At 45.3% G+C, this 25279-nt stretch overlaps 5 protein-coding genes across 5 annotated transcripts; 4 read left to right on the top strand and 1 right to left on the bottom strand.

Moving 5' to 3' along the window:
* The first annotated feature begins 63 nt into the window (after positions 1 to 63).
* LOC147057278 (methionine--tRNA ligase, cytoplasmic-like) lies at positions 64 to 2752 on the top strand. The gene is made up of 4 exons (XM_085912294.1): positions 64 to 1000; positions 1397 to 1614; positions 1724 to 1892; positions 1959 to 2752. Exons 1-4 carry the CDS (start codon positions 628 to 630, stop codon positions 2141 to 2143), a joined length of 945 nt encoding a protein of 314 aa, XP_085768420.1. The 5' UTR covers positions 64 to 627; the 3' UTR covers positions 2144 to 2752.
* Positions 2753 to 3378: 626 nt separating this feature from the next.
* On the top strand, positions 3379 to 14121 carry tbc1d9 (TBC1 domain family, member 9 (with GRAM domain)). The gene is made up of 23 exons (XM_085912303.1): positions 3379 to 3769; positions 3875 to 4022; positions 6116 to 6226; positions 6764 to 6882; positions 6967 to 7195; positions 7259 to 7520; positions 7590 to 7797; positions 7876 to 8082; positions 8159 to 8314; positions 8402 to 8552; positions 8655 to 8869; positions 8935 to 9052; positions 9138 to 9423; positions 9490 to 9619; positions 9977 to 10075; positions 10176 to 10244; positions 10305 to 10545; positions 10690 to 10755; positions 10829 to 10915; positions 11053 to 11109; positions 11395 to 11498; positions 11559 to 11735; positions 11818 to 14121. Exons 2-23 carry the CDS (start codon positions 3902 to 3904, stop codon positions 12259 to 12261), a joined length of 3657 nt encoding a protein of 1218 aa, XP_085768429.1. The 5' UTR covers positions 3379 to 3769; positions 3875 to 3901; the 3' UTR covers positions 12262 to 14121.
* Positions 14122 to 14829: 708 nt separating this feature from the next.
* ucp1 (uncoupling protein 1) lies at positions 14830 to 17567 on the top strand. Its single transcript, XM_085912102.1, has 7 exons — positions 14830 to 14937; positions 15476 to 15613; positions 15679 to 15889; positions 15954 to 16151; positions 16223 to 16324; positions 16400 to 16580; positions 16657 to 17567. The coding sequence occupies exons 2-7, from the start codon at positions 15488 to 15490 to the stop codon at positions 16769 to 16771; spliced, it is 933 nt and encodes a 310-aa protein (XP_085768228.1). The 5' UTR covers positions 14830 to 14937; positions 15476 to 15487; the 3' UTR covers positions 16772 to 17567.
* elmod2 (ELMO/CED-12 domain containing 2) lies at positions 17234 to 20337 on the bottom strand. Its single transcript, XM_085912103.1, has 9 exons — positions 20205 to 20337; positions 19416 to 19565; positions 19319 to 19347; positions 19060 to 19157; positions 18855 to 18984; positions 18619 to 18752; positions 18238 to 18306; positions 18041 to 18174; positions 17234 to 17953 (listed from the first exon to the last, which is right to left on the bottom strand). The coding sequence occupies exons 2-9, from the start codon at positions 19552 to 19554 to the stop codon at positions 17802 to 17804; spliced, it is 885 nt and encodes a 294-aa protein (XP_085768229.1). The 5' UTR covers positions 19555 to 19565; positions 20205 to 20337; the 3' UTR covers positions 17234 to 17801.
* Positions 20338 to 20363: 26 nt separating this feature from the next.
* Positions 20364 to 24939, top strand: gprin3b (GPRIN family member 3b). Its single transcript, XM_085912101.1, has 3 exons — positions 20364 to 20500; positions 20961 to 21155; positions 22711 to 24939. The coding sequence occupies exon 3, from the start codon at positions 22757 to 22759 to the stop codon at positions 24374 to 24376; it is 1620 nt and encodes a 539-aa protein (XP_085768227.1). The 5' UTR covers positions 20364 to 20500; positions 20961 to 21155; positions 22711 to 22756; the 3' UTR covers positions 24377 to 24939.
* The last annotated feature ends 340 nt before the right edge of the window (positions 24940 to 25279 follow it).

Genomic DNA, 25279 nt, shown 5'->3' with positions numbered 1-25279 from the left:
CGTGTTGAGAATATCCGAGATTTGTAAATGACACATCAAACACCAGCTTCTCCTAACTTCAATGTGTAGCCAGCCACACTTTAACACAGACTGTTTTTTCCTGCCCGTTAACCCACTGGGTTCTCTGCGTCCTCGTTACCTGTCTGTGGTAAACCTTGTTGCACTTTATCGCTCCGGTGAGTGAGACAATTGTAAAGTGTGGGAGTGAGAATGTTGAGGACGCGGCATCGATACAGCACATGATTTGTGCTTGCTTGTGATATTTGATGCCTATAGTGGGACCAATGCTGTATATTGCACACTGTCCAGCAAAGATTACGCCATCACTATTTTGTAACGTATTGTTGTGTATATATATATTATTAGAAAAATGGTAACCTTGATGCACGTGTAAGCATTGTGCTGGAATAAATTCCAGATTATTTTTATATTTTTGTTGGGGGGTTTTATATGACAGATTTAAACTGCAAAATGATAGATTCATTTTTTATATATATAATCCCATCCAATTTCAATTGCGTATGTAACGACACTGCCCTCTAGGGGGCAATAGAGTACTTGCAGTAGAAGGAGAGAGGAGAAAGAAGAAACGTTTTGTGCATATACACAGTTCATACGACGTCAGCGATGGGTCGCAGCGGAGAGCTGAGCGACTTCCAGCGGGGCACCGTAGTCGGATGCCACATGTGTAAAAAATCCCTGAGGGAGATTGCCACCTTGCTCAACCTGCCGCGCTCCACCGTCAATAACGTCATCGTGCAATGGAAGCGAGAGGGCCGAACGTGCCCGTTGCCCCGCTGCGGGCGGCCGCACAAGCTCAAGGAGGAGCATCGGCAGGTTCTGGAGCGGATGGCCCAGGAGCAGACCTTCCCGTCCCTGCAGGCGCTCGCTGCAGAGTTCAGACGGGCGTCTGGAGCTAACGTCAGCGCGGCCACCGTAAGCAGGGAGCTGCGGGAGATGGGCCTCAGTCGGCGGTCGTCCTCCGAAGGCAAGGCCAAAGGTGGGTTAGGGCCGCCCCTGAGTGCGGGATCCCTGCGATCTTTTTAAAAGTGAATGCGTGCCAATTTAGCCTAAACGCCCTGTTGTTTTTCCTCTTGTAAGTTTTATACGTGAACTTGTCGCTGTCTTTGTTTTTATGACCAACCAAGAGCTAAGCTAATAGCCGAATTGGATTTAGCATTCGCGCAATATAATATATTATAGAGTACCCCCGTTATTCGCGTCTCGGTGAAATGTATTAGTGGGGGGCGTTTTTTTTTTTTTATAACCCAAAACAGTTTTGAATTACGACAATAGTTGCTGAACAAATTAAACTTGTATTTCAAGGCATCATTATAATACAAACTGACATTTGATTTTTTTTTTTGTCATCATTTTGCACTGTCTTTAATGCTAGAAAGGAAGAAGGCACAAAAAGTAGCCGAAGTTTCCGTTGAGGACAAAGCCGAAGTGGACGGCAAAGACCGAATGGACGCATCCCACCTGGATCTCCGGGCGGGCTGCATTATTAGGACCATGCAGCTCCCGGGTACGGACGGCTTGTACTTACAGCATGTGGATGTCGGCGAGGCTCACCCGAGGACGGTGGTTAGCGAATGCGCGGCCGTCAACCAGGTACGTCACGAAGAATTACAACCGTACCACATTTATCAACGATCTTAAGTCAAGGCAATTTCCATTGTGGTCTGCTATCAAAGCTAACGTTGGCATGTGTGGTGTTCAGTTTCAGAACTGCATGGCTGTTCTACTGTGCAACCTGAAGCCCACGCAGGTGCGAGGCGTGGCGTCCCAGGCCGTGGTCGTGTCCGTGAGGTCACTGGGCAACGTGGAGATCCTCGCACCTCCGCCTGGAGCAGTACCTGGGGATAGAGTGACCATTTGTGGATTTACAGGTATTATTACACAACTGCTGAGCGCTACAAGATATGTTGTGTCAAATTTGTCTTTGTTCTGCCTAGGCAACCCGGACAAGGAGCTGGACTCCGCCAATGTCCATGAACACGTTGGCTCAGAGCTCCGCACAGACAGCCAGTGTGTGGCTACCTACAAGGGCGTACCCCTGGAGGTCGTGGGCAAGGGCGTGTGCCGAGCGCCCACCTTGAACGACTGTGAGGTCGTCCTGACACATGTAGGAGCAGCATGATGGAGAACCGGACACTTTTTTTTTTCTTTCCTCAACTGGAAGGAGATGCTTTTTTTCCAATTTTGTCTTTCTTTTGGAATCACATTGTTTTCAGCAGAAGTTTGTTTTCACTTGAATTTACCGTATTTACTCCAATCCAATAGATGCTGTGCCTCAATTAATTGCCTTAAATGCCTCCTAGTTCCCCCATGTTGTTAAAAAAAAATGGAGTATCATTTGGTTACTGTCATTACTTTTAAATGACACCTAAGCAGTGACATTCCACATGCAAAATGATAAGCAAACTACAAACAGCTTACTACTAATGCCTCATTCCCCCTCTTCTATTGCTAACTAATTACTTCCATCCAGTGTTTGGATCCAAGCCACATAAACTTACAAAATACAAAACTCATAATTGCCTTACATCCACTAAAAAAAACCTTCCATGAACTTGTTAATATAAAATACAACAGCAGGGGGTGCTATTGGGTAACTATCGCCTCTGTCCAATTGACTGTCTTAAAAAAAACAAAAACATTTACACCTTCCTTCAATGGTGAAATGCACATTGCAGCCATTAGGCAAGAGCAAACAGAATCTACTTTATGATATGGAAGTAATTGTTCTGTTGACAGATTATTGTTAAGGTCTGTTTGTAAAAAAAGCCTTTGTGCAGATTTGAATGCCTTACTTCCTGGACATGCCTCATAGCTGTTGCAGTAAGTGATTAAATGGCCTCTATTTGTGGAGGAAATACGGTATCCATTGTTACTATTTTTTGCCAATTTACAGTATGTGTCATGTTTACTGTTTAACTGGTAACATTTCTGCTTTATGATTTGAAGAATGTATATGGATTGAAGTAATTCAAGTTGTCACTAATTTAGATTTTTATAACGTCACATTTGTGTATATTGTTGACCTGTGTATTATGTCATGAATAAAAGTGACCGAAAAAATACTGGGGATGACTTTTACTGCCATTTGCCTGTTTGAAGGTTTGCATTTATTTATTTTCTGTTCATATTTTAATGGTTCAATCACAAGGTTTGTAATCAAAACATGTTACGGAATTTTCTTTTGATTGTTGACATTTTTTTTCAAAGTGATCAAACATCCTGATTGTATCCCACTTGTCATTTATTTATTTATTAATTTTATAAGGGTTTTTTTGCCGGTGGCGGTGAGAAACGAATCCGTCACACGTCGGCTACGGGTTGTGACGTCATGCGTTGGTCCAAGTTTGTGACGTCACGCGTAGCGCCCAGGCTCTACTTTCCGTCAAGGAAGGAGGAGGAAGAGCGAGTGAAGACGAAGGATGGTTTCTGCCAGCCATCGTCATTGTCATTCGCTTTGACTATCGACATTTCTCCTGCAACCCCATCGGAGCTTATTTTATAGCATAGATTTATTTTTCGATATTTTTGAGAGTCGTGGGTGGAAAATAAACACGGAATCTCGTGGACGTGCAGCATAACGAGCGTCGAGTCCGCGCACCTGCCACGGAGCTGGAGCACAACAAACGCCTTCTAAAATGGCTGCGACCCTCCAAGAAATCCAATTTTAGTCTTTTTATCGATGCTATTGAGAGGAGGGCGTTCGTTATTTGGATGACGTTCGCACCACCAGCTGTTTTGTTTTGAAGTGAGGAAGCTGGCACGCAAACAGCGAGTCCTCGCTCCCTTTTTTTTTTTTTTTTTTTTTTTTTAAACATTACACATTTTTAATTCGTGGTCCATGTGTTCTTAGGAAAAACAAACGACTGAGGTCAACATCATGTGGGTGAGTCCCGAAGAGGTGTTACTGGCGGGCGCCCTGTGGATCACGGAGCGGGCGAATCCTTATTTCATCCTCCAGAAACGGAAAGGCCACGGCGGGGAAGGCGGAGGACTAGCTGGTAAGGGGCTTCATTATTACCCGCCGATTACTATAAGGTTTGTTGATGCTTTGTTCTTAAAGCGATATTTTTCATATTTGAAAAGCAATAAAAACGACGGAGACCCATAGTCTATATTTAGCCCTATGAATGTATCCAAATGGAAACGGGGGGGGGGGGCACAGGCCCCCCTTTGGGTCCACCTTTGCTCTGTTTATCTTCCCTTCTTTGTTGCACTGGTTTGAGCCTATCATAGACTAATCAATCGCATAATTTTCAAAAGTGTAACAAACAGCAATATTTGATCCCCTTTTGTTATTGAAACACTGAACTTTGTTTGCTCCACGTAAAGAGTAAGTCTAGGATAAGTCTCTTTAAATGGGATCAAGCCAAATACTGTCATCGATTCGCGTCAAAGTGCGATTCAACACGCTAAGCTTAAAAACAGATCAGGAAGGACTTATAAAAAGGGGGAATTGACTGTCACTTGTATTTTTATGCCATTGTTTCTATCTTAGTATTGCACAGAGACAGCGTGACGGTCACATGACCTGTCCGGTGTTTGCAGGTAGACTTTTAAAAGTCACTCAATCCCACTGGAAAATCACTGACACTTTTTAAAAGCCAGTGTTGCACAACAAGTCCAGTTGGAGGAGATTCTGCCAAAAAAAATGGCCTTAAAGCAATAAAACCAGACATGTTCCTGCTTGTTGAGAAACAAAAAAATGTCCTGACAATGCAGACGCTTGTGTTGTTGGGGGAAAAAAAAAAAAAACAGTGAAGCCACTGTATGTATGTGCTTCATGCTGAATCATTCGGCGCCTCCCCCCCCCCCCCCTCTCCTTCCCTTCTTGAGCTTCTATCTAAACTGGGCCAAACAGACACATCACAAAGAAGAAGTTGGGGGGGGAGAAGTAACTCAGGTTTGGGTTTCACTTCCTAACCTTTGTTTTCTCTTGCAAATGAGTTTCTTTCAACAAATTGCTTTTTAGGGCTTGTGTCATTGTAATCACCTCATTTGTGACTCAATGTGATAGCAACACTGGATAGATTGGAGAAAGTAGATGAGTGCTTTGTAATTAAAAGAAAAAAAAGAAGTCCAGCATGAAGTGGAATGGTCCGTGTCCGCTAATGATGTACTCTAAATAGCTACATTTCTGTCTGCATTTTTGCACGGCTATAGATGACTTTGGCGTCGCTGTCATGAAAGCGCCATTGTTGCGGGCAAATTGAAAACAATATGTAGCTTTTAAGTTTTTCTACGAAATTCTCTTGCCTGCGGCGCCGCGCTGGGCAGTGCTGGTGCTGGGGGATGATGTCATCCTTATGTAAATGCTGAGCTTGCCACTTGGCAGAGCTGCGACGCGGGCACCAACCACATTTGCTCTTCTTTTTTTTTTTCTACACACAATTGTCAGCACTAACAGGATGCAGAATGTTGGACCCGAGCTGGCCTTTTGCGTCTTGTTCGATGAAGGTGTTTTATAGAGCAACCCTACGTACTTCCTCCTTTCTACTGAAATCATCAACTTGGAACACGGTGTCTTTTCAGCTTCCAAGTTGTGCTTCTCATGCCAGAAGCTTAACAGACACATCACAGACAGAACTCTGAAATTGAATCATTAACAAAAGGCTTATGGAGTCCGCTGCTCTCTTTTCTCTTGTCATTGAAACTATTCATCTGAAGTGCCATCTTGGAACAGTGAATTTTACAAAATGTCCTTCTTTATCAAGGTTATTTTTAGCTTAATGGATTCTAAATCAACCCAGATCAAACTTATGCAACCTGGCAAAAGACACGGTACTTGTGTGCAGCCTTTTTGCACAAGGCCAGCAGTTGTTCTGATAATAATAATATATATATATAATGATTAAATATAAATAAATAAATAAATTCTTTGAGGTAAGCTGATTTGTTTTGCTCTAACTACACAAAGCATTAATTGTGATTACAACCCATCACATGGTTTCAGAGATGTTTGTGCCCGGGGTTGAAGAAAATTAGCCAGGGAATTTCCCTAGGAGCTCTTCTTATCAAACAGATGAACGGATCTTTTTTTTTTTTTCGGAGGATTTGTTATGAAGCTTTGTTCAATACATATTCATTGTTGCAGGTCTATTGGTGGGGACCTTAGACGTGGTCCTGGATTCGAGTGCCCGCGTGGCCCCCTACAGGATTCTCTACCAAACCCCAGACACTCTCTCCTACTGGATCATCGCTCATGGTGCGTAAGGGGCAACTCAACAAATCTAACTAAGATTAGTTGTCTTTGAAAGGAAGGAGCCCCCCCCCCCCCCCCCTCCTTCCTCCTCCATCCGCCACATTTTCTGTCATTGTGTCATAATAGCCTCGCTGGATGTTCACGGTCCAGACTAAAGAAGGGAATTTGAAGTTCAACTTTGCTTTCCTGTCTTTAACAGATGTATCCTCTGTTATTACATTTTGTGCAGTTAGTGTTGCAAATGGGAATTTGCAGCTTTCACCCTACTGAGAAGAGTTTTGAGTGTATCCACGCCAGTTAAAACATTGTGTTGCTAGCTTCATTTAGCATGATAGCAGTCACTCTCCTCCTTTCTCAATTCGTCTGTTTGAAAGTAAACATGACTCATTCCCCTGTTGAGGGAGGGTGGGTGCTTGAGTGGAAGATTCCAGTTATTGATCCTCTGCACGTCTGGAAAACAAAACAATTTAGCTAGCTAGCGGGGCTTGCTAGCTTGTCCTGGCGGGAAGACGTTCAACATGTTGGTTGGTGTCTCCCCAGGAACGTCGCGTAAAGAGATCACAGAGCACTGGGAGTGGCTGGAGCACAACATGCTGCAGACGCTCTCCATCTTTGAGAACGAAAATGACATCACCACCTTTGTCAAAGGAAAAGTGCAGGCAAGTCAAAACAAAACATCTCCTTGAACCCGCTTGAGAACAGGCTTTTATTACGCAACTCGCTTTGAAACACCCCCTCTGCAGGGCATCATCGCCGAGTACAACAAGAACCACGACGCCAAAGAGGACGACGACACGGACAAGTTCAAGGAGGCCAGCTCCAAGTTCCGCAAGCTGTTCGGCATGCCGGACGAGGAGAAGCTGGTCAACTACTACTCGTGCAGCTACTGGAAAGGCAAAGTGCCGCGGCAAGGCTGGCTCTACCTCAGCATCAACCATCTGTGCTTCTATTCCTACCTGCTGGGCAAAGAAGGTTAGAAGGTTCCACTGGATGAGGAAAAAAAAGGCTCCTGACCATCTTGTTTGCGTCTTTCAGTCAAACTGGTGGTGCGCTGGGCCGACATCACGCAACTGGAGAAGAGCGCCACCCTCTTGCTGCCCGACGGTATCAAAGTGAGCACGCGCAGCCACGAGCACGTCTTCTCCGTCTTCCTCAACATCAACGAGACCTTCAAACTGGCCGAGCAGCTGGCCAACATCGCCATGCGCCAGCTGCTGGACAACAAGGGCTTCGAGGAGGACCGCTCGCTGCCCAAGCTCAAGAAGAAATCGCCCAAGAAGGCGTCGGCCCTCAAGAGGTGAAGCGTACACGACGCCGCTTTGGACGGACGCTTTGCTCTTTTGCTTGATGGTCGTTCTTTTCGCAGGGACCTGGATGCCCGAGCCAAGAGCGAGCGCTACAGGGCGCTCTTTCGTCTGCCCAAAGATGAAAAACTGGACGGGCACACGGACTGCACCCTGTGGACCCCTTTCAGCAAAATGCACATCCTGGGCCAGATGTTTGTCTCCACCAACTACATCTGCTTCACCAGCAAGGAGGAGATGCAGTGCAGCCTCATCATTCCTCTCCGTGAGGTCGGTCGAGGCAGAACGAATCAACAGGACAATCGCGGAAGAATCATTTGAATATTTTGACCCATGAACAACTTTCAGGTGACCATCGTGGAGAAGGCGGACAGCTCCAACGTGCTCCCCAGTCCCGTTTCCATCAGCACCAAGAACCGAATGACATTTCTGTTTGCCAACCTGAAGGACCGGGACTTCCTGGTCCAGAGGATCTCAGACTTCCTCCAGCAGACGCCCTCCAAAAGCTGCCTGGAGTGGGAGCTCACCGGCAGCCTCAACAGCTCCGACGACGAGGTGCGAGGGTGGATGGTCGGGCACGCGTCACGCTCGTCCCAAGTTCCGCTTCCTCCTCTTAACGCGCTTTTTGTAGGTTTACGGCTCGCTGCTGTCCAGCGGCCTGCAGCGCAGCGTGAGCTCGGAGGGCGAGCGCGCCTTCAACTTGAACGACAGCAGCGTGCCCACCGCCTCGCAGGCCCTCATGACCATGTACCGACGCCGCTCGCCCGAGGACTTCAATCCTAAACTGGTCAGCTAAAAAGCCATTTGCAACCGCAAAACTTCCAGTACTACACAATACTTTAGTTCAAAGCCTAATTGTCGCTCGTGTGCTCAGGCTAAGGAGTTCCTGAAGGAGCAAGCCTGGAAGAACCACTTCACAGAGTTCGGCCAGGGTGTGTGCATGTACCGCACCGAGAAGACCAAGGAACTGGTCCTCAAAGGCATCCCCGAGGGCATGAGAGGAGATCTCTGGCTACTCTTCTCTGGTGAGCTCCAACACATCAATTCAGATCTCACCTGCTACACAATTAAAATAGTTTGAACACAATCGTAACGATTTTGTCACAATTGAGCAATTCTGTTCTCAGGGGCCATCAACGAGATGGCCACCCATCCCGGCTATTACGAAGACCTGGTGGAGCGCTCCATGGGCAAATACAACTTGGCCACCGAGGAAATCGAGCGGGACCTCCACCGCTCCCTGCCGGAGCATCCCGCCTTCCAGAATGAGATCGGCATCGCCGCCCTCCGCCGTGTCCTCACCGCCTACGCTTTCAGGAACCCCAACATCGGATACTGTCAGGTACGTACGGTACCTTCGTTGTGACTCGGGACATTTTTGGGCTTGACGTTTCCACGACATCACAGGCTATGAATATTGTGACGTCGGTGCTGCTCCTCTACGCCAAAGAGGAAGAAGCCTTCTGGTTACTGGTGGCGCTCTGCGAAAGGATGTTGCCCGACTACTATAACACCAGGGTTGTAGGTCAGTATGCCGAATCAGCGTTTTCTCTTGAATGAAATTGTGGACCTTGATTAAAAATGGGATCTGGCCTATGTGATCTTCTCAGGAGCTCTGGTGGATCAAGGCGTGTTTGAGGAGCTGGCCCGCGAGTACGTGCCGGAGCTTTACGACTGCATGCAGGACCTCGGCGTCATCTCCACCATCTCGCTCTCCTGGTTCCTCACGCTCTTCCTCTCGGTCATGCCGTTCGAGAGCGCCGTGGTGGTGGTGGACTGCTTTTTCTTCGACGGCATCAAGGTGATCTTCCAGTTGGCCCTGGCCGTGCTGCACGCCAACATCCACCAGCTGCTTGGCTGCAAGGACGACGGCGAGGCCATGACGGTGCTGGGCAGGTGAGAAGGTCACAAAGAGGCGCCATTTTTTGCTTTTTGTACGGACGGAATGTTTTTCGCTCGTAGGTACTTGGACAACGTGACCAATAAGGACAGCACCTTGCCGCCCATCCAACATCTCCACTCCTTGTTGACGGACAACGGAGAGCCGCATCCTGAGGTGGACATCTTCAAACTGGTCCGCAGCTCTTACGAGGTATTTCACATCATTTCAAGCCGCCGAGAACAAATAATAAACTGTCAATGCTACACGGCAAAGTGAAACGGACCAATTATGTCCACAAGATTGATGAGCTCATGGTCACTAAATGGTCGTTAAAGTGGCCATTAATCTTCGAAGGCTTCCCGTCAAATATCAGTGCAATGTCTGTTTTATCTCGCTACCGTTTGTGACAAGTTAAGAGCAACATAATTCCTCTCTGTTCTTCTTTTAATGCGACCTACACACGGATGTTATCGGACTGCTCGGCTTAACCTTTGCAAGAAATTCCCGCAGAGTTCTTTAGTCACCCCGTGGTTGTTTTCCACGTTTGTCTCTCTCTTCTGCTTGAAGAAATTCGGCTCCATCCGCGCGGACGTCATCGAGCAGATGCGTTTCAAACAGAGGCTGAGGGTCATCCAGACCATCGAGGACACAACCAAACGCAACGTGGTAAGAAAACGTCCTCGAGCGTGACGGAAATGTCCACGCCGGACAATCTATTCTTTCTTCACACTTGAGATCGTTTTTCACGCTCACAAACACTTTCTAGGTCAGAACTATTGTGACGGAGACGGCCTTCAGCATGGAAGAGTTGGAGGAACTCTTTGTCCTCTTCAAGGTAACCCGTCGACATTGCGTTTTAAGATTCGAGTCGATTGAAAACAATTTGTCCTTTTAGGCGGAGCACCTGACCAGCTGCTACTGGGGAGGCAGCAGCAACCCAACGGAGCGCCACGACCCAAGCCTGCCCTACCTGGAGCAGTACCGCATCGACGTGGAGCAGTTCAAGGGCCTCTTCAAGCTCCTCTTCCCCTGGGCCAACGGCGCCCACTCCGACCCCTTGGCCGTGCGCTTCTTCCGCCTGCTGGACCACAACGGCGACGCCTTCATCAACTTCCGGGAGTTCATCAATGGCCTCGGTAGGTCCACTAAAACTATTCTGTTGGTCGACAGCAAACCATTTGGCTTATTTAAAAAAATGTCAACAGTTTTTTTTTTTTTATTATTAATTTGTTTATTCATTCATTAATTCTACCAGTATTATTAATGTTGCTGTATTGCAGGTGTTCTGTGCCATGGGGACCTGACGGAGAAGCTGAAGCTCCTCTACAAAATGCACGTTTTACCCGGTGAGCGCCAAAAAGCGGCCATGTCGCTCGCTTGTTTGTGCGGAATGACAATATCCGTGGTTTTTGTGTTAAGAGCTGACCAGCGAGCAAGAAGAGCCCGACTCGGCCTTCGAGGCCACGCAGTACTTCTTTGAAGACATCACCCCGGAAACGTCCATGGGTAACCATTTTGCACATGGATGCTTCAAGTCCGGTTGACTTTTATTTGCCGTAATAGAAATGTTGGAAACAAAACAATTCATCCAATTTTTAATCAATGATCAATAGTCGCGACGCATTTTGTCATCTTCTCTTCAGGCCACCGAAGCGAGAAGGACGACGGCTTTGTCGGGGTTACTTTGAAAACGGAAAAAGGTGAGCGCCAACTAAATCGTATTTCATAAAACGAGATGTCATTTATCCGTAATCACTAAAAGAAAAGGAAGTTGTAACTCTCCTCGATTATGCCCGAACGCAATGTGTCATCAGGATGTCACGCATTGAACGAGCAAAAAGCCCTTTGGAACAAGTTGTCCTCTTTACCGGCATTCCTATGATAATCGCTAATGTCATTTGTCTTTCTTTGCGGCATTGTTCCCCAGCTGAGCGTGAATGAACGCAATGTCACAGCAGCTGATGTTTGTCCAAACATGTTTGCAGTGAAGAAGCTGAACGCTCCCGACTATCGCCACTACTTAAAGCTGTGGAACCAGGAGAGCAAGTGCAAAACGGAGCGGGCCAAGGATCTCCCCAAGCTCAATCAGGTGACACGCTCGCATTCCCATTCGTCATTTCACGCTTTGACAAACGTTTGCCCGACGCAGACTCAGTTCATCGAGCTGTGCAAGACGCTCTACAGCATGTTCAGCGAGGATCCCGCCGAGCAGCAGCTCTACCACGCCACCGCCACCGTCACCAGCCTGCTGCTAGAGATGGGAGAGGTGGGCAAACTTTTCAGCACCACTCGCCGGGAACACCAACTCGGGGATCACTCATCCGAGGTAGGCCGACTCGGCCGCCGTTCTCAATTGAGCGACTTCTTTGCATATAAAATGGGATGTTCATTTTTTTTTTTTTTTTCAGGAGGACGAGGAGGAAGGTTTGCCAGCCATGCAGGACATCAAGCTGGAAGACTCCTCGCCCAAATCAGCCATGCTCACCTCGGACGACGAGGCCAAAGACGACACGTCGGTGTCGTCGTACTCGGTGCTGAGCGCCGGCTCGCACGAGCCCGACGACAAGCTGCGCTGCGAAGACATCGCCGACGACACCGTGCTGGTGAGGAGCGACGGAGGCGACGAGGACAAGAAGAAGAAAAACGGCCACGCCGAGCCCGGCGTGGACAAGGACTGGGCCATCACCTTCGAGCAGTTCCTGGCGTCGGTGCTCACCGAGCAGGCGCTGGTGCTTTATTTCGAGAAGCCCGCCGACGTGTCGGCGCGGATCACCAACGCCAAGAACGTCTGCAAAATTGGACGCAAAGCTCTGCTGTCCACCAGCGACTATGAAATCTCACTCTCCGGTTGAGAGGAAGACGCCATTCTACGCTTTTAGAAGGAAATTCACAGTACAAGTCTAAATTCACAGTAATCCCCCACTATTGGAAGCAAGCGGGAAACAACTGAGCTCTGCCACCAATAGCGAAAAATCTGCAACTCATTGAAGCCCCCTAAGAAGGATTACGTTCGACTATGAATGTCACAAGATGCCATCAAAGCACTACTTTTGTCAAAGCCTCTTAAAAGACTTCAATATAGTTGTAGCCCAGCGCAAAGATGCCACGAGATGGCAACGATACACTACTTTGCCAAAAAATGAAGCTCCTCCACGCACATTCGACATAGTTGCTTGGGCAACACCATGGTGCCAAAGCAATGTTTTTATTACTTTCGCCCTAATTAGGGCATTTAATCAGCTGATATTAGCTGTTTTAAAATCTGCAAAAATTTGAATTTTTTAAATATTTTGGTAGAATATTTTTTGCTGTTTTTTGCCAATTGTTTTGTTTTTCTTATTGATCAAATTAACGGAATTTAATTTAATTTTTTTATCTTTTTGCCAAATGTTTATTTTTTTAACACATTAAAATATAAAATAAAGATAATGGTATTCAACCCCCCTCCCCCCCCCCCCCCCCCCCCATTTTTTTCTCTATTGCAATCTGGACCCTCCCCCCCCCAAAAAAACAAAGTTAAATCCATGAATAACTTCGCACCAATATGTGGGCGATTACTGTAATGTAAAATAGTGCAATGAATGTGACGCGTCGATGCAACATAACGTAATCACAAATGGTTGCTGTACACTAGAAGTGCTGTCACTATTTTATGACCGTTCATTCCCAACTTTATTTTAGCCAAGATACATCACTTATTATCCATAAAAGAATAAAAATAAAAACTCTTGCGCATCCACCAAACAAAAATGTCGACACATTCTAGTCTTGGGCCTGTGTAGTCAAACACTGCTATTATTTTGTTGCATGAATGGCAACAGCTGGACTGCAGAAGTTTATTGTACTTTGCACCGTCTAACGGAAGAGCATTTAAATATCCTGTCTGTCACTATACGTCACTCTTTGGGTGAAAAAAAAAAAGATTTGTAGGAAATAATCACTTTCAGACCAATGAAGTGGAATGAAATCATTTGGGCACAGTGGGAAGGATCGCGAGAATGCAAGACAATTCCTCTACATGTCAGTATGCTGCTCATTATTACTCAATATCACATTGTAGTCCGAAAAAAATCCACGCCAAAAAAAGAAAACGAGGATTTCTATCCATTTTATCCAAGAGGAGACTGTGGGCGGATGAGACTATGGACATTGAGGAAAAACTGGGACCTAGCAACAGCAACGTGGAGATTGAGGAGCCAGATCACTGCAACAGACACTGCGGGCAGTGACAAAACTGAAGCTCTGCAGCAAAGTCGAGACTAAGGCGCAGGAGGCACTAATATGATCATTTTTGTTGTTGTCATTCCTAGCCATGCCGCCTTGACGTGCTTGACGAGATACCGGCAGCGCCAAACAGTACGGGGAAACAAAGCCAGTGGACCCGAGCGGGTGCCATGCGGTTGACAAATAATGTACGGTTAGTCCACTTCTTCCTATGATTCCCGAGAAGAACGTTTTGTAGAAGAACTGTCGAGCGTACGATGACACTAGCGCTGGTGTATGGACACACTATAGTCACTTTACGTGGGGGTCTTCAATCTAATAGAATTCACTTGTGTATTTTATTACCTTCCCCCACTGCATGTTTTTTTTTAAGCAATCTTTTTTCTATGTTTTTATGTTGCTTCTTTTTTTGGGATGCACTGAATATCACTCCGTCAAATTAAAATGAAAATAATACTGACTTTTCTGCTTTATATCTTTTGATTCATATTCATGAAAAAAAAAGATACCTGTTTGTTTTAATCCTGGTTAGTTCATTTTAGTCGTCTTGAAAATAATCAAAACATCTTGAAAAGATGGATCCTTTTTTGTGGTATCATCAATCTAGATCAAGATAAATAATTTCAGAAAGAGTAAAAAAAAAAAAAAGGCTTCCATAGTGTGGTTGCACAAGTGTGCACACCCTCTTCTAACTGGGATGTGCTAAAGCAATCACTTTCACCTCAGCTCAAAAGTTGATTTTCCTGACATTTGTAGACTTTTACTCTCCACTGTACGTCATTATGATAGCGTGATGCAAAAAGCTCTTATCTGTTCCACTGTGAACTTCAGTCACATCTGTTACCTTTGTCGCCGTGATGGAACCCCCCACACACCCCCACACCCCCCCCCACTCTCCGCCATCAGAAAAAAAATGGAAAACTAAGAGCACTGACTAGGCAAACATGACAGTCATGGAGATCTTGTCAAAGTCTCCAGTTGATGTGTCAAAAGGAGTTAATTAACAATTTGCTTGTCATGCTAGACGTTACTTACAGTGGGGGGTGGGGGGGGTCGCGAGAGGCCTATGACGAGGTTGTTTGTTTGAAGAGCGCTCAATTGAACATTGACTTTTTGACAGTGGCTGGACTTTTGACTCCGGGGGACACAGCAAGTAACGCCTCTTGCTTCGGTATCATAAAGAGATCAGGGGGGGCGGGGGGAATACATAAATAACAGAGCCAAACCACATCCTACCTGCCCTTTATGGCTTACAATCTGCTAATCCTGCCCGGCGACACACGAGACTCCACATTTCACATCAGGTAAGTATTTTTTTTTTATTATTGAATATTGTTCATGTACATACTTTAAGGCATGTGTGTGTGTGGGGGGGGGGGGATGCTAACATTTATTGAACCAAGGCACACAGTACAAAATCTTACAGCACACTTCCAAAGCAAATTGCCACATTATGTACTGGGTTGCACTAAAATAATTATAATAAATCAAACTGTCATGCAAAATGTAGGCTTGTTTAGTTGGAACACATTGGATAGACAAGAATAGTTCCTATTTTTTCCACAAATCTAGATATTATTGGTCAGTCCACACGTTTGGGTGTCATTTTTAAAAAAAAGTGTTGAAAATGGCTAGCTCTCTTTGATGATGCAATGTTAATGCAGTTTTTGGGGGGTGCCCTGAATAGTGATTTTGGGGGGGTACGATTCCAATTGGTTGATTGCTGTTAGCACTCTCAAATTAATTGGGTCATCCATGGCGTGTCGTTAAGTGTAGTGTGAAAAGGTCTTTACAGGTTTTGGATTCTCCAGATAAAAAAAGCGTGTGACCCCCCCCTTCCAGATTGTGGGCGACATGGTCGGCCTGAAACCCTCAGACGTGCCCCCTCCCTTAGGGGTGAAGATGGCAAGTGCGGGAGCGGCGGCGTGCATCGCCGACATCGTCACATTTCCCCTGGACACGGCCAAAGTCAGACTTCAGGTGAGTGTGGGCGCGTGTGACGTTAAAATGAGTCCTCAAAAAACAAAAACATTTCTCCAATTCAGATCCAAGGCGAAAAGAAGGTGGCGGCGGCAGAAGCCAAAGACATCCGCTACAGAGGCGTTTTCGGGACCATCAGTACCATGATCCGTACCGAGGGTCCTCGGGCGCTCTATAACGGGCTGGTGGCGGGCCTGCAGCGGCAAGTGTGCTTCGCCTCGGTGCGAATCGGCCTCTACGATAACGTCAGGGATTTCTACACCGGAGGAACACAAAGTACGTTTTTATATAGCCTCTCCCAAATGAGCTCGGTTTTCCATTCCCGATAACTTTGGTGCAGACGCAAGCGTGCTTATGCGGATCCTGGCCGGCTGCACGACGGGCGCCATGGCCGTGTCGTTCGCTCAGCCCACCGACGTGGTGAAGGTGAGATTCCAGGCTCAGATGAACCTGGACGGAGTGGCGAGGCGCTACAGCGGCACCATGCAAGCCTACAAACACATCTTCCAAAACGAAGGACTGCGCGGACTCTGGAAAGGTCTGTCGTCACGACTACCCAGACACCATTTGGCCTCGAAATCAAAATGCCATTTTTGGAAATCCCGCCAGGAACGTTGCCCAACATCACGAGGAACGCGCTGGTCAACTGCACCGAGCTGGTGACGTACGACCTCATCAAAGAAGCCATCCTGCGACACAAGCTCATGTCGGGTAATAAACGCTCCGAGGCATCTCATTGGCCCGTGGCCCTCACGCCCTCCAGCTGATAAGACTGACATTCTACAGACAATCTGCCGTGTCATTTTGTGTCGGCCTTCGGCGCCGGCTTCGTCACCACGGTGATCGCCTCCCCGGTGGACGTGGTGAAGACGAGGTACATGAACTCGCCGCCGGGTCAGTACCGTAGCGCTATCAATTGCGCCTGGACTATGATGACCAAAGAAGGGCCCACGGCTTTCTACAAGGGGTGAGGATGCTTCTACTCGACATCATGTAAAGAACACAAGAGCATCTCATCATTTGCCCCTTTTTGTGTCTTTTAGCTTCGTGCCGTCCTTCCTGAGGCTGGGCTCGTGGAACGTTGTCATGTTTGTCTCTTTTGAGCAAATCAAGCGCGCCATGATGGTGACCAAGAAGCGCTTTGACGCCTCCAACTGAGCCTGACTGCAGTGGACACAACATTAGGTACACTCAGTACAGCTCCCTCTCAAGAGAGAAATTGTGGGGTTATCAAATAATTTATTATATGCTTATAAGTAAATGTAGTAATAGAATATTTTTCAGATTAAATAGTTAAATGCACAATATTTCTGGAGTATCTTAAATATTCCAACAAATTATATAGGATTGTTCTTAATGTTATGAGTGACTATATTTAATAAATACAATTCATAATTTAATTAGAGGTGACTATAACAATTTAATATTCTAAAATGATCATTGAAGAATATGAAAGTTTTAGTAATTCAATACATGAAATACAATGGAGTGAGATATGTCATGCATAAATATATTTCATATAGATAATTAACCTAATTGCATTTAATGAATTAACATATAAAATTATTAAATGCAGACACAATCAAATGTTTTTATATATTTAATGAAATGTTCATTGTAAAAAAAAAAAAAAAAAACCCAACCTTGTCTTATCCTCATGTACATGCCACAAAATGCATTTTTAATACTTTCAATGTATTTTGTTGATATTATTTTAAAACACGGTAGCTTTTATTCTACTGACTACATCACAGTATTTCCTCTCTCAGGGGTGTAAGGGAGAAAGAAAAAAAAAAGTACCAAATGTTATGTCCAATGAGTGTGACACACTGGGGTCAGAGGTAACATTTGCACTTTAATAAGACATCCTAATCCTCCTTAATGTCCATAGTACTCACTTGTAAAAGATGTTTATATGAAGAAGTGTATCGATAAACAAACTTCACCTCTTTTACACTTTGCTGTGTTTGTGCCTTTATTAGAAGGTTTACAGGGTGAAAGGTCACGTACAACAATCTTGCACACACAAAAAAAAAACATATATCAAAATCCTGAGATGAGTATTTTCTATATCAAATGTGTATTATTACTATTATGCATTAGTTGACCAAAACATGAATTCCATTGGAGGTTTGTGCTTTTGTCTTGTTCAGTCCGTTTCCAGGCTAGCGTTGCCACTGTTGTAATTTTAGGACGGGGTGTTTAGAGTGAGAGACACTTGAGGATCCTCCAGACGGGTCAGGATGACATTGTGGAACTTCTCCCTGTACTGGTTGAAGAGCATGATGCTTTCGGGTTCCTCGACCCGCCAGAATTGATCAAACTCAAATGCCAGGTAGCCTGCGGTGAGAGACGAGAGCCAATTTTTTTTATCCGTACCATAAGAAGGCGATTTTCATGAAACATCTCTAAGTTTGGCGTCCTCACAGTAGAACTGATGAAAGTGTCGTAGGTCGGGAGCGCCCGGGACCGTGTTGTAAAAATGAGCTTTGAGGGCGCCGCTCTTCAGCAGGCTATACGCCATCTCCGTCAGGTTGATCCCCACGATGGCGTAGGAGTAGCTAAAACACACGGCAGATATCAGGGGGATGGCTTTTACGACGGCTAAGCAGTTTGGGTCTCACCCCAGTTTGGGATGGTTTGCATGAGACAGGACCTGACGAGCTTCTTGTGTGTAGTTTTCACTGAAGAAGCTGTGAGGGGAAACAAAAACACGTAACGCGGTCAAAATTAATCGGCAACTAATCGATTATCAAATGAATCGACAACTATAGAGCCTAATAAGCGCTTAGTGGCTTTATATAAACTTAAAACTGTCCAAATTTCACCAGTAAGAATCCGTTTGAAAAAAATTGCTTGTGTGAGATTTTCTATTATTATCAAATAAAAAATTGGTTGAAAAAAAGTCATGTAATACTTTTCTGCAAAATATATATTTTTTATCCAATTAATCGATCAAATAATCCTCTAAAAATATTCCCAAGTGACATAAAGAAATCACTCACAGAAGGTTTGTGAGACCCAGCACGCCCATTCCTCGGAAGTCCGTCTTGGGGTCGTCCCCTTGGAAGCCGATGTCGCCCCACTGCTTGGTCACCCTGGACTCCAGCGCGACGCTCGGCATGAGCAGCTCCCAAAGCTGAGGGCGATGCACAATTCCCGTTTTGTGGCCGATTGCTAAATTTAAGCTTAGTAGTGAAGTCGGAGTGGATTCTTTGTGTCCATCCTTAACTATACGCACCTTAATCAGCATGTCCTCGTGTTGAGGGTTCTCAGGGCTGAAGACTTCCTTCCTAACCTCTTCCACGGTTTCGTAAAGGCTCTTGTAGCCCGTTATTTGCAGGAGCGACGTGTGCAGGCTTTCCTTGAAACTGCGAGGAAGGAATGAAGGAGTAATGAACTCATTAAGACTATTTGTCTGATCCGGTTTACGAAAGAAGTTTTACAGGGGATTTGTCTGCGTTTTGATGTTCTTCTCCTTCATGATTTGCTCCACGTGTTTTCCTAAGTGCTCCTCGCTGCTTTCCACGGCGCTCCGTAGAAGCTACAGAGGGGGAAAAAATCACGTAAAACAACTACCATAGTTGATGTGATGAAAAGGAAATGTTATATTCATCGTATCTATGACCACAACTGATTAACAGGAAGCAGTGCTTATCTCCTAGTGAAACTCTTGACACCTAGCAAGATAACACATCATCTTACCTTGCTCTTTGATGACTTCAGGGAGTATTCTGCAATGGTAGATACAGAATTGTAAGACACAGATAAAATGGACAATAATATATCGTGCATTTCTTACCTGTATTTAATGTTCTGGCCGACCCCGGCCCGTATCCTGAGCATATCCTCTGCAGCTCACATGTTCCTGTCGCCTGCCTGATGAGCCACTTGAGCCAATATCTCAAGTAGGTTGAGTACACGTATTGCCAGATATACATTGGCAAACTTCCTGCAATGTCAAAATAGAAAAATACTAGGTATCCAGTACTATAGATCTATTTTATTGTAATGAAGTGTAATTACAATAAATAGAGTGACAAAATTCCATATTGGCTTCTATAATGTAATGTGAACGCTATAGTAAAATATAAAATTAAAAGATAGGAGAAAATGAAATTGGTTGTTAAAAATGTACAAATCAAATAAATAAGGAACTACGAATGAATTAACCTTTTTGTTATTATTGATGTGTTAGATTTGGGGGTGGCGTTGCATTAAAACAGTTTATTATTTGAATTTTTTTCAGCTATCGCGTCGTAATATTCTCGATACTAAATGCGCATTGTAAATGTAGTTATTATTAATAAGGTGGGCATGCGAGCCCCGAGGTTCGTTGCTAAGCATAAACACAAACGTGATCTGATAGAAACGGAGGTGAGTAAACGATCGATTTTATTGTGCGTCCACGCAAACAAGCAGTAATTGTTCGAGCTGCCGAGGAATCGATGAACGAACTACGAAGTGGCCACGAAAGCATTGTCTGGACATCAGGTGAAGTTGACACCCGGGCGAGCAAAACAACAGTTAGCTTCGCACACTCGGCTAAGCCTGCTTGACACTAATCGGAGAAAGTTTTTTTTTTCCTTACCGTTCTTAGTTTGTAATAAATTAAAAAAAACGGGAAACGTGTCCAAATCACAATTCGGGGTGAACGAGTCTGCAGTTACGGACTGACAAGACGAGCGTGTCGTCGCGACACTTCCGGCAACAGCTGGAGTTACCGGAAGTGGTGCGTTTGACCTGCCCGTGTTCGGCAAAAATAAGCTAGTGGGGGCAAAGTCACAGTCCGTGGTTGTGAGTGGCACAAATACTAAAAACAACAAGGATGCCTTGTACGAAGCTCCGTACTATCGCAATAATGAAACTGAGAGCAACCTTTCAAAGGTAAGAATAGTTTTGGGCACATTTTTTGACACAAATCTTCTCATTTACGGGACGAACGTGAATGTTGCACGGTTTAGTTCAATGCCACCTGTTTTTCTTTCAATTCATAAATGAGCCAGCAGATGCCGCCTCTTAACCGGTGTTGCGTTTATGTACAAGTAATGTGTGTCCGTGCATCTATCCACTGGATTAAACACACGGGAAAAAAAAAAAGTTTTTTCCTCTTCCGTCCCTGCGTACGTTTATGCGAGAGTAAAAGTATTATGTGTGCAAACAATATATTTCTACATCCATCTTGTTGCACCTTTTAGTCCTAAATTACACGGTTTTTGTGTGACGTCATATATAACTGCAGGTGAATGAAGGTGCTGTCACAACAAACGATCCATTCATCACATTATTTGTTTACGCTCTTTGATGCACCGTGCACACACTGGACTTTTTTTTTTTTTTTTTGCAGTGACTCACTGCAGCTTGCATTGAGTTGTGTGCAGAGGATCGCCCCCCCCCCTCCAAAAAAAAAATGCTCCTAGTTGGCAGTGGGAGGGCGTGGCTCATGTCACCGACTGTGGGTCTCCATATTCATGCCAGGGCTTCTTCAACCCTCCTCATATCTCGCTGACACGGATGCGCCAACCGCAGCGTCCCCGTCAAGGTAAGCGACCCCCCCTCGGTCTTGTTTCCACACCCCTAATACACACACCGCATCCGCACGGTGCTTTCTTATTTCGTTGCGTGCACCCGCAAGGTCAAACCTGAAGAAAAAAAGATCCCCACACATGCATGTTTGTGTTTGGAGCGTGAATTCCCTTTGCTGCAAAGCAAGAGAAACGCCACGCCTAATTATTTCAAGAATGAAATGAAAGCCGAACGTATTTAAAAGCAACAAGAATGTGTTTCCCCATTCATGTTTGCACTATGGTGACAGACGGGTGCATGATTAGTGGGAGGGCAAACACAAACGCTTCCAATTGTCTGCCCACTAAGGTTAACCTGCATGTTCTGTGACCCTTCCCTGGCTTGAAACAATGCGAGCAGCGTTTTTCAAAAGAAAACTGACTGCTTTTGTGTCTGTCGACTGCAACTGATCACCTTCAATAATGATGTCAGCGTAATTGTAAATGAGTGATGGAGTGTGTCTGTATCCATCTGTTTGATGGGAACAGATGTACGAAACAAAAATTTGGAGATAACAACAAATTTAAAAGAGATGTGTCTCTGTAAAAGGAGTGAACTTGTGGAATGACAATGAACTGGAGCCATGTTTTAAAATATATCATAAAGAAGCGTATTAAAAGGAATGCAAATCAGATGTAAGAAAAACAAAAACACTGTACTGCTATTTTTTTTTTGTATTCAATAATATCCTTAAAGTCAAATCTGTATTCAGAATTAGGGCTCAGACCCGAAAATCTTTTCACTTTTTCCTATTGTTTTTTTCTGCAAAACAAATCTTCTGTTTTCATTCTTTCGTGTTTTATTTTCTTTAATTTCATAACCAATCTGGTGTTGATTGTTTTTGGATAGCTTCACTAAATAAAAAAAATAAAAAATCAAGACGGCTCTAACAGTCTAAATCAAAATAAAAACAAGCACTGTTGTCTCAATGAAGACAAAATCGCTGGATCCAATCTGTTGTGTACCTTCCTGTGTCCAGTGAGGTCGTAGTAATGCTTATGCTAATGTTTATTGACATCTGTCTCTATGGCAACAGCAAGTGACAACTGAATGACGCATTGCCACTATCAAAAATAGTAGCTCCAGCAACATTCAAATGCAGTGTGACGACTCGGTGTGTGTCAACCTTTAACTGAGCCAAGACACACAGTTTTATATTTACAATTGCTTTTAGTTTTTTTTGTTTTTTTTTGCTCTGATTGTTTTGTTCGATACTCTATTTGGTACATTCGAAATGATTGTATTTACTTGTTGCAGTTTGTAGCTGTTATGGCAAAATAAATGATGTGCAACATTGCTCTTAGACTTTTTAAACCCAAAAAATAACAAACTAAACAACACTTTTGCAGCAAATTAATAGTGTACTTTTGTGTACTTTTAGTAGACCATCTATTCACATGACACTTAGTGCTTTATGAGGCCTGCAATGGTTCCTGCATGAATGATCAGTCGTCAATATTATTAGAAGAAATTGAGAGCCCTAAAATCCAATTTTGCGCTGACTGATCGCTGCTGCTTTTCTCCTGCGGTAGGAGAGTGCTCATTTGGATTATTCATGGGTGAACGCATCCGTCCGGCATGGGATCTAACCCCAAAAGGACAGTGAGCGTCCAGATGGTGCCTCAGCTGCCTGCTGCGGACACCCTAGCCAATAAGGAGTCCAACTCCAACCAGTCAACGGAGCCCAACCTGGAACTCTCACCTGGCCGCAAACAGGATAAGACGGCGTCGGTAGCACCTGTTAGCACCCTCAAAAAGATTGAAGACATGTCAAACAAAGGTCTAGCTGAAACGGGAGGCATAAGAGATGCTAATGCTAACATTAGCAACATGTTAACCCTGGCTGATGAAAAAGTCTCTAAGAGTCCCGGTCGCCGGGTAAAAACATCCAAGGACGAGGCTAGCGTCAAAACCTCCCCACGGAATATCTCATCCAGCCGTAACAATGGCGCGAGACACGTCGAGCCTGAAAGGGATAAAGAGGCAGCTGCACTTCACAAGGACAGGTCCAGTCCCAAGGAGCCCGGTCACAAACGAAAACACTCCCTTTCTCTTCAAGAGTCACCTGAGCTCAAGCAAAGTGCGGATACTGCGCCGTTGCTCATCTCGACTTTGCCTTCGTCCAACAGCCAAGACGTCAACAAAGTATCGCTAGACAAAATATCCGTAGAAAATGTAGCCGTAGACAAATTATCTGCCGAGAAAGGATTCGTAGACAAATATCAGCCCTTGCAGACCTTGCCTCAGGAAAGTCAGTCCAAGCCTCAGTGTAAGATCTACAGAGAAGCTTCCACCATGACCTCCCCTCGAATTCCTCCCGTGGCGGTCGAGCGAGGCCGTGACGCCGAAGTCCAGGCGGTAGCCAGCACCAGCTCCAAGGCCGTGTCCACCAGCCCGAGCTTGCTGCCCTTCAGGCTGAACGCAACCAACCTTGAGGAGACACACAGCCTCACCGTCGTCTACCAGTCTGACGGCACTTTGGGCTTCCGCCAGAATACGCACCAGCCGCCGACTGTAGAGAGGCTCACCGTCGAAGCGGAGATGTGCCCGGCCGCCGCCGCTTCCGCCCCACTCAACGCCAAGCTGGGGGCCAAGCCTAAAGAAAGCGCCCCCACTCTCTGCAGTATCCAACCGGTCTATCAGATCAACATCGAGCACGGCAATCGTAAGGAGCCAGAGAACAGAAAGACGACGGAAATACCCGTGACCAAATTCGGAGAATCCCAAACGGATGCCCCGAGCAAATCTGGATTCGCGGACAAGGCTGTTACAGCTCAGATCAATTCATCCGCCACCACAAACGCGTCATCCAAGTCGGATGATGTTACAAAAGACTCCGAAACGGAAACCAAGCAGCAGACAGATGTTGAAGAAAGCGATGACGAGAAGCAGACACGGAAAAGCGTCCACGACGTGGTCTGGGATGAGCAGGGTATGACCTGGGAAGTCTACGGAGCCGCCGTTGACCCCGAATCCCTGGGCTTCGCCATCCAGAGCCACCTTCAGTGCAAGATCAAGGAGCAAGAGCGAAAACTAATCGCCCAAACGTCCATCCGCAAGTCCATCAGCGGCCTGGACTCACCGAGGGCGGCCACCAAGAGTAAGCGGCGGCAACACAACCCCTTTCGCTCCATACTACGGAACGTGCGGCGCCCCAACTGCTGCGCTCGGCCGCCACCCTCGGCCGTCCTCGATTAGTCCCCCCCCCACCCCCTCACAGTTTAAGGTGTTCGCCGTAGTGATGCCACGTGACGGGACAGCGCTCAGTATCTCAGAATGTCGTAGACTAGACTATTTGTGACCATTGTGAATAAAAGGAAGTTAAACGGAATATAAATGAATTTTGATAGAAATGGGTATTTAAATAATAATATAAAAAAAAAAAAACGAGGATATGTCTATAAACGAGAGAATATGTCTATAAACAAATCCGAGGCAATAATAGCGAAACGCATGTGTATTAGTTGCAATGGCAATGGTTATATGACAATGAAGAACTTTGCATCACGGCAATTACAGGCTGGTATGATTCTCCTGTCAAACATCTCTTCACGGTTGTTCTTGAGGTGGTTTGGGGTCCAGTATTTTGAAATTTCATGAATATTTATTTTTTAGTGCTGTCAGAAAAAAAAAAGACCAAAAGACTGTATGCATACATGTCTGTTTACTGTTTTTTTTTTTTAATTAAAGACGGGGGAAAAAAAAAAAAACACAAATCGAGTGGCACATGGTTTTTTTTTTTTTAATACGACAGAGCCCTGCATGAAATAAATAACATTTCTTAAATTCCCTAACAAAAAAAAAATGTTGACGGGACTTGTGAAATGTATCTAATGATAGCAGGACGCTGACATTATTGTCTTAACCTTTGTGTTTGTTATCAACATGGCTGCGATAGCTCGCTTGTACGGGCAGCCGTGTGACGCAATGTCACAAACTGTAAAACGGTCACTCGTGTTTGAACACATGGCTCACACGTGTTTGCTCTTCGGGAAAATGTTCAGTGGATGTAATCACAGACGTCTTGAGAACTAAAACATAACCCGTGTGTGTGTGTGTGTGTGTGTGCAAGAAAACGGTCAGGAAAAACGTTCTCAGTTG

Source organism: Syngnathus leptorhynchus, chromosome 5 (assembly GCF_054491065.1).
Source record: "Syngnathus leptorhynchus isolate UIUO chromosome 5, UIUO_Slep, whole genome shotgun sequence".
In the NCBI taxonomy this organism is placed as follows: Eukaryota; Metazoa; Chordata; class Actinopteri; order Syngnathiformes; family Syngnathidae; genus Syngnathus; species Syngnathus leptorhynchus.
Note: the sequence above shows the minus strand (reverse complement) of the source record. Positions and strands in the feature narration are given on the sequence as shown.

Bases quoted from the DNA above. Each gene is read 5' to 3' on its own strand.
- LOC147057278 (XM_085912294.1), top strand. From the start codon at position 628: ATGGGTCGCAGCGGAGAGCTGAGCGACTTCCAGCGGGGCACCGTAGTC. The intron at 1,001-1,396 runs GTGGGTTAGGGC...CTTTAATGCTAG, and splicing joins CTCCGAAGGCAAGGCCAAAG to AAAGGAAGAAGGCACAAAAA. The intron at 1,615-1,723 runs GTACGTCACGAA...TGTGGTGTTCAG, and splicing joins AATGCGCGGCCGTCAACCAG to TTTCAGAACTGCATGGCTGT.
- tbc1d9 (XM_085912303.1), top strand. From the start codon at position 3,902: ATGTGGGTGAGTCCCGAAGAGGTGTTACTGGCGGGCGCCCTGTGGATC. The intron at 7,798-7,875 runs GTCGGTCGAGGC...AACAACTTTCAG, and splicing joins TCATCATTCCTCTCCGTGAG to GTGACCATCGTGGAGAAGGC. The intron at 9,053-9,137 runs GTCAGTATGCCG...TGATCTTCTCAG, and splicing joins CTATAACACCAGGGTTGTAG to GAGCTCTGGTGGATCAAGGC.
- ucp1 (XM_085912102.1), top strand. From the start codon at position 15,488: ATGGTCGGCCTGAAACCCTCAGACGTGCCCCCTCCCTTAGGGGTGAAG. The intron at 15,890-15,953 runs GTACGTTTTTAT...ACTTTGGTGCAG, and splicing joins CTACACCGGAGGAACACAAA to ACGCAAGCGTGCTTATGCGG. The intron at 16,152-16,222 runs GTCTGTCGTCAC...AAATCCCGCCAG, and splicing joins ACTGCGCGGACTCTGGAAAG to GAACGTTGCCCAACATCACG.
- elmod2 (XM_085912103.1), bottom strand. From the start codon at position 19,554: ATGTATATCTGGCAATACGTGTACTCAACCTACTTGAGATATTGGCTC. The intron at 19,348-19,415 runs GTAAGAAATGCA...CTACCATTGCAG, and splicing joins GGCCAGAACATTAAATACAG to AATACTCCCTGAAGTCATCA. The intron at 18,753-18,854 runs GTGCGTATAGTT...CATCGCCCTCAG, and splicing joins ACGAGGACATGCTGATTAAG to CTTTGGGAGCTGCTCATGCC.
- gprin3b (XM_085912101.1), top strand. From the start codon at position 22,757: ATGGGATCTAACCCCAAAAGGACAGTGAGCGTCCAGATGGTGCCTCAG.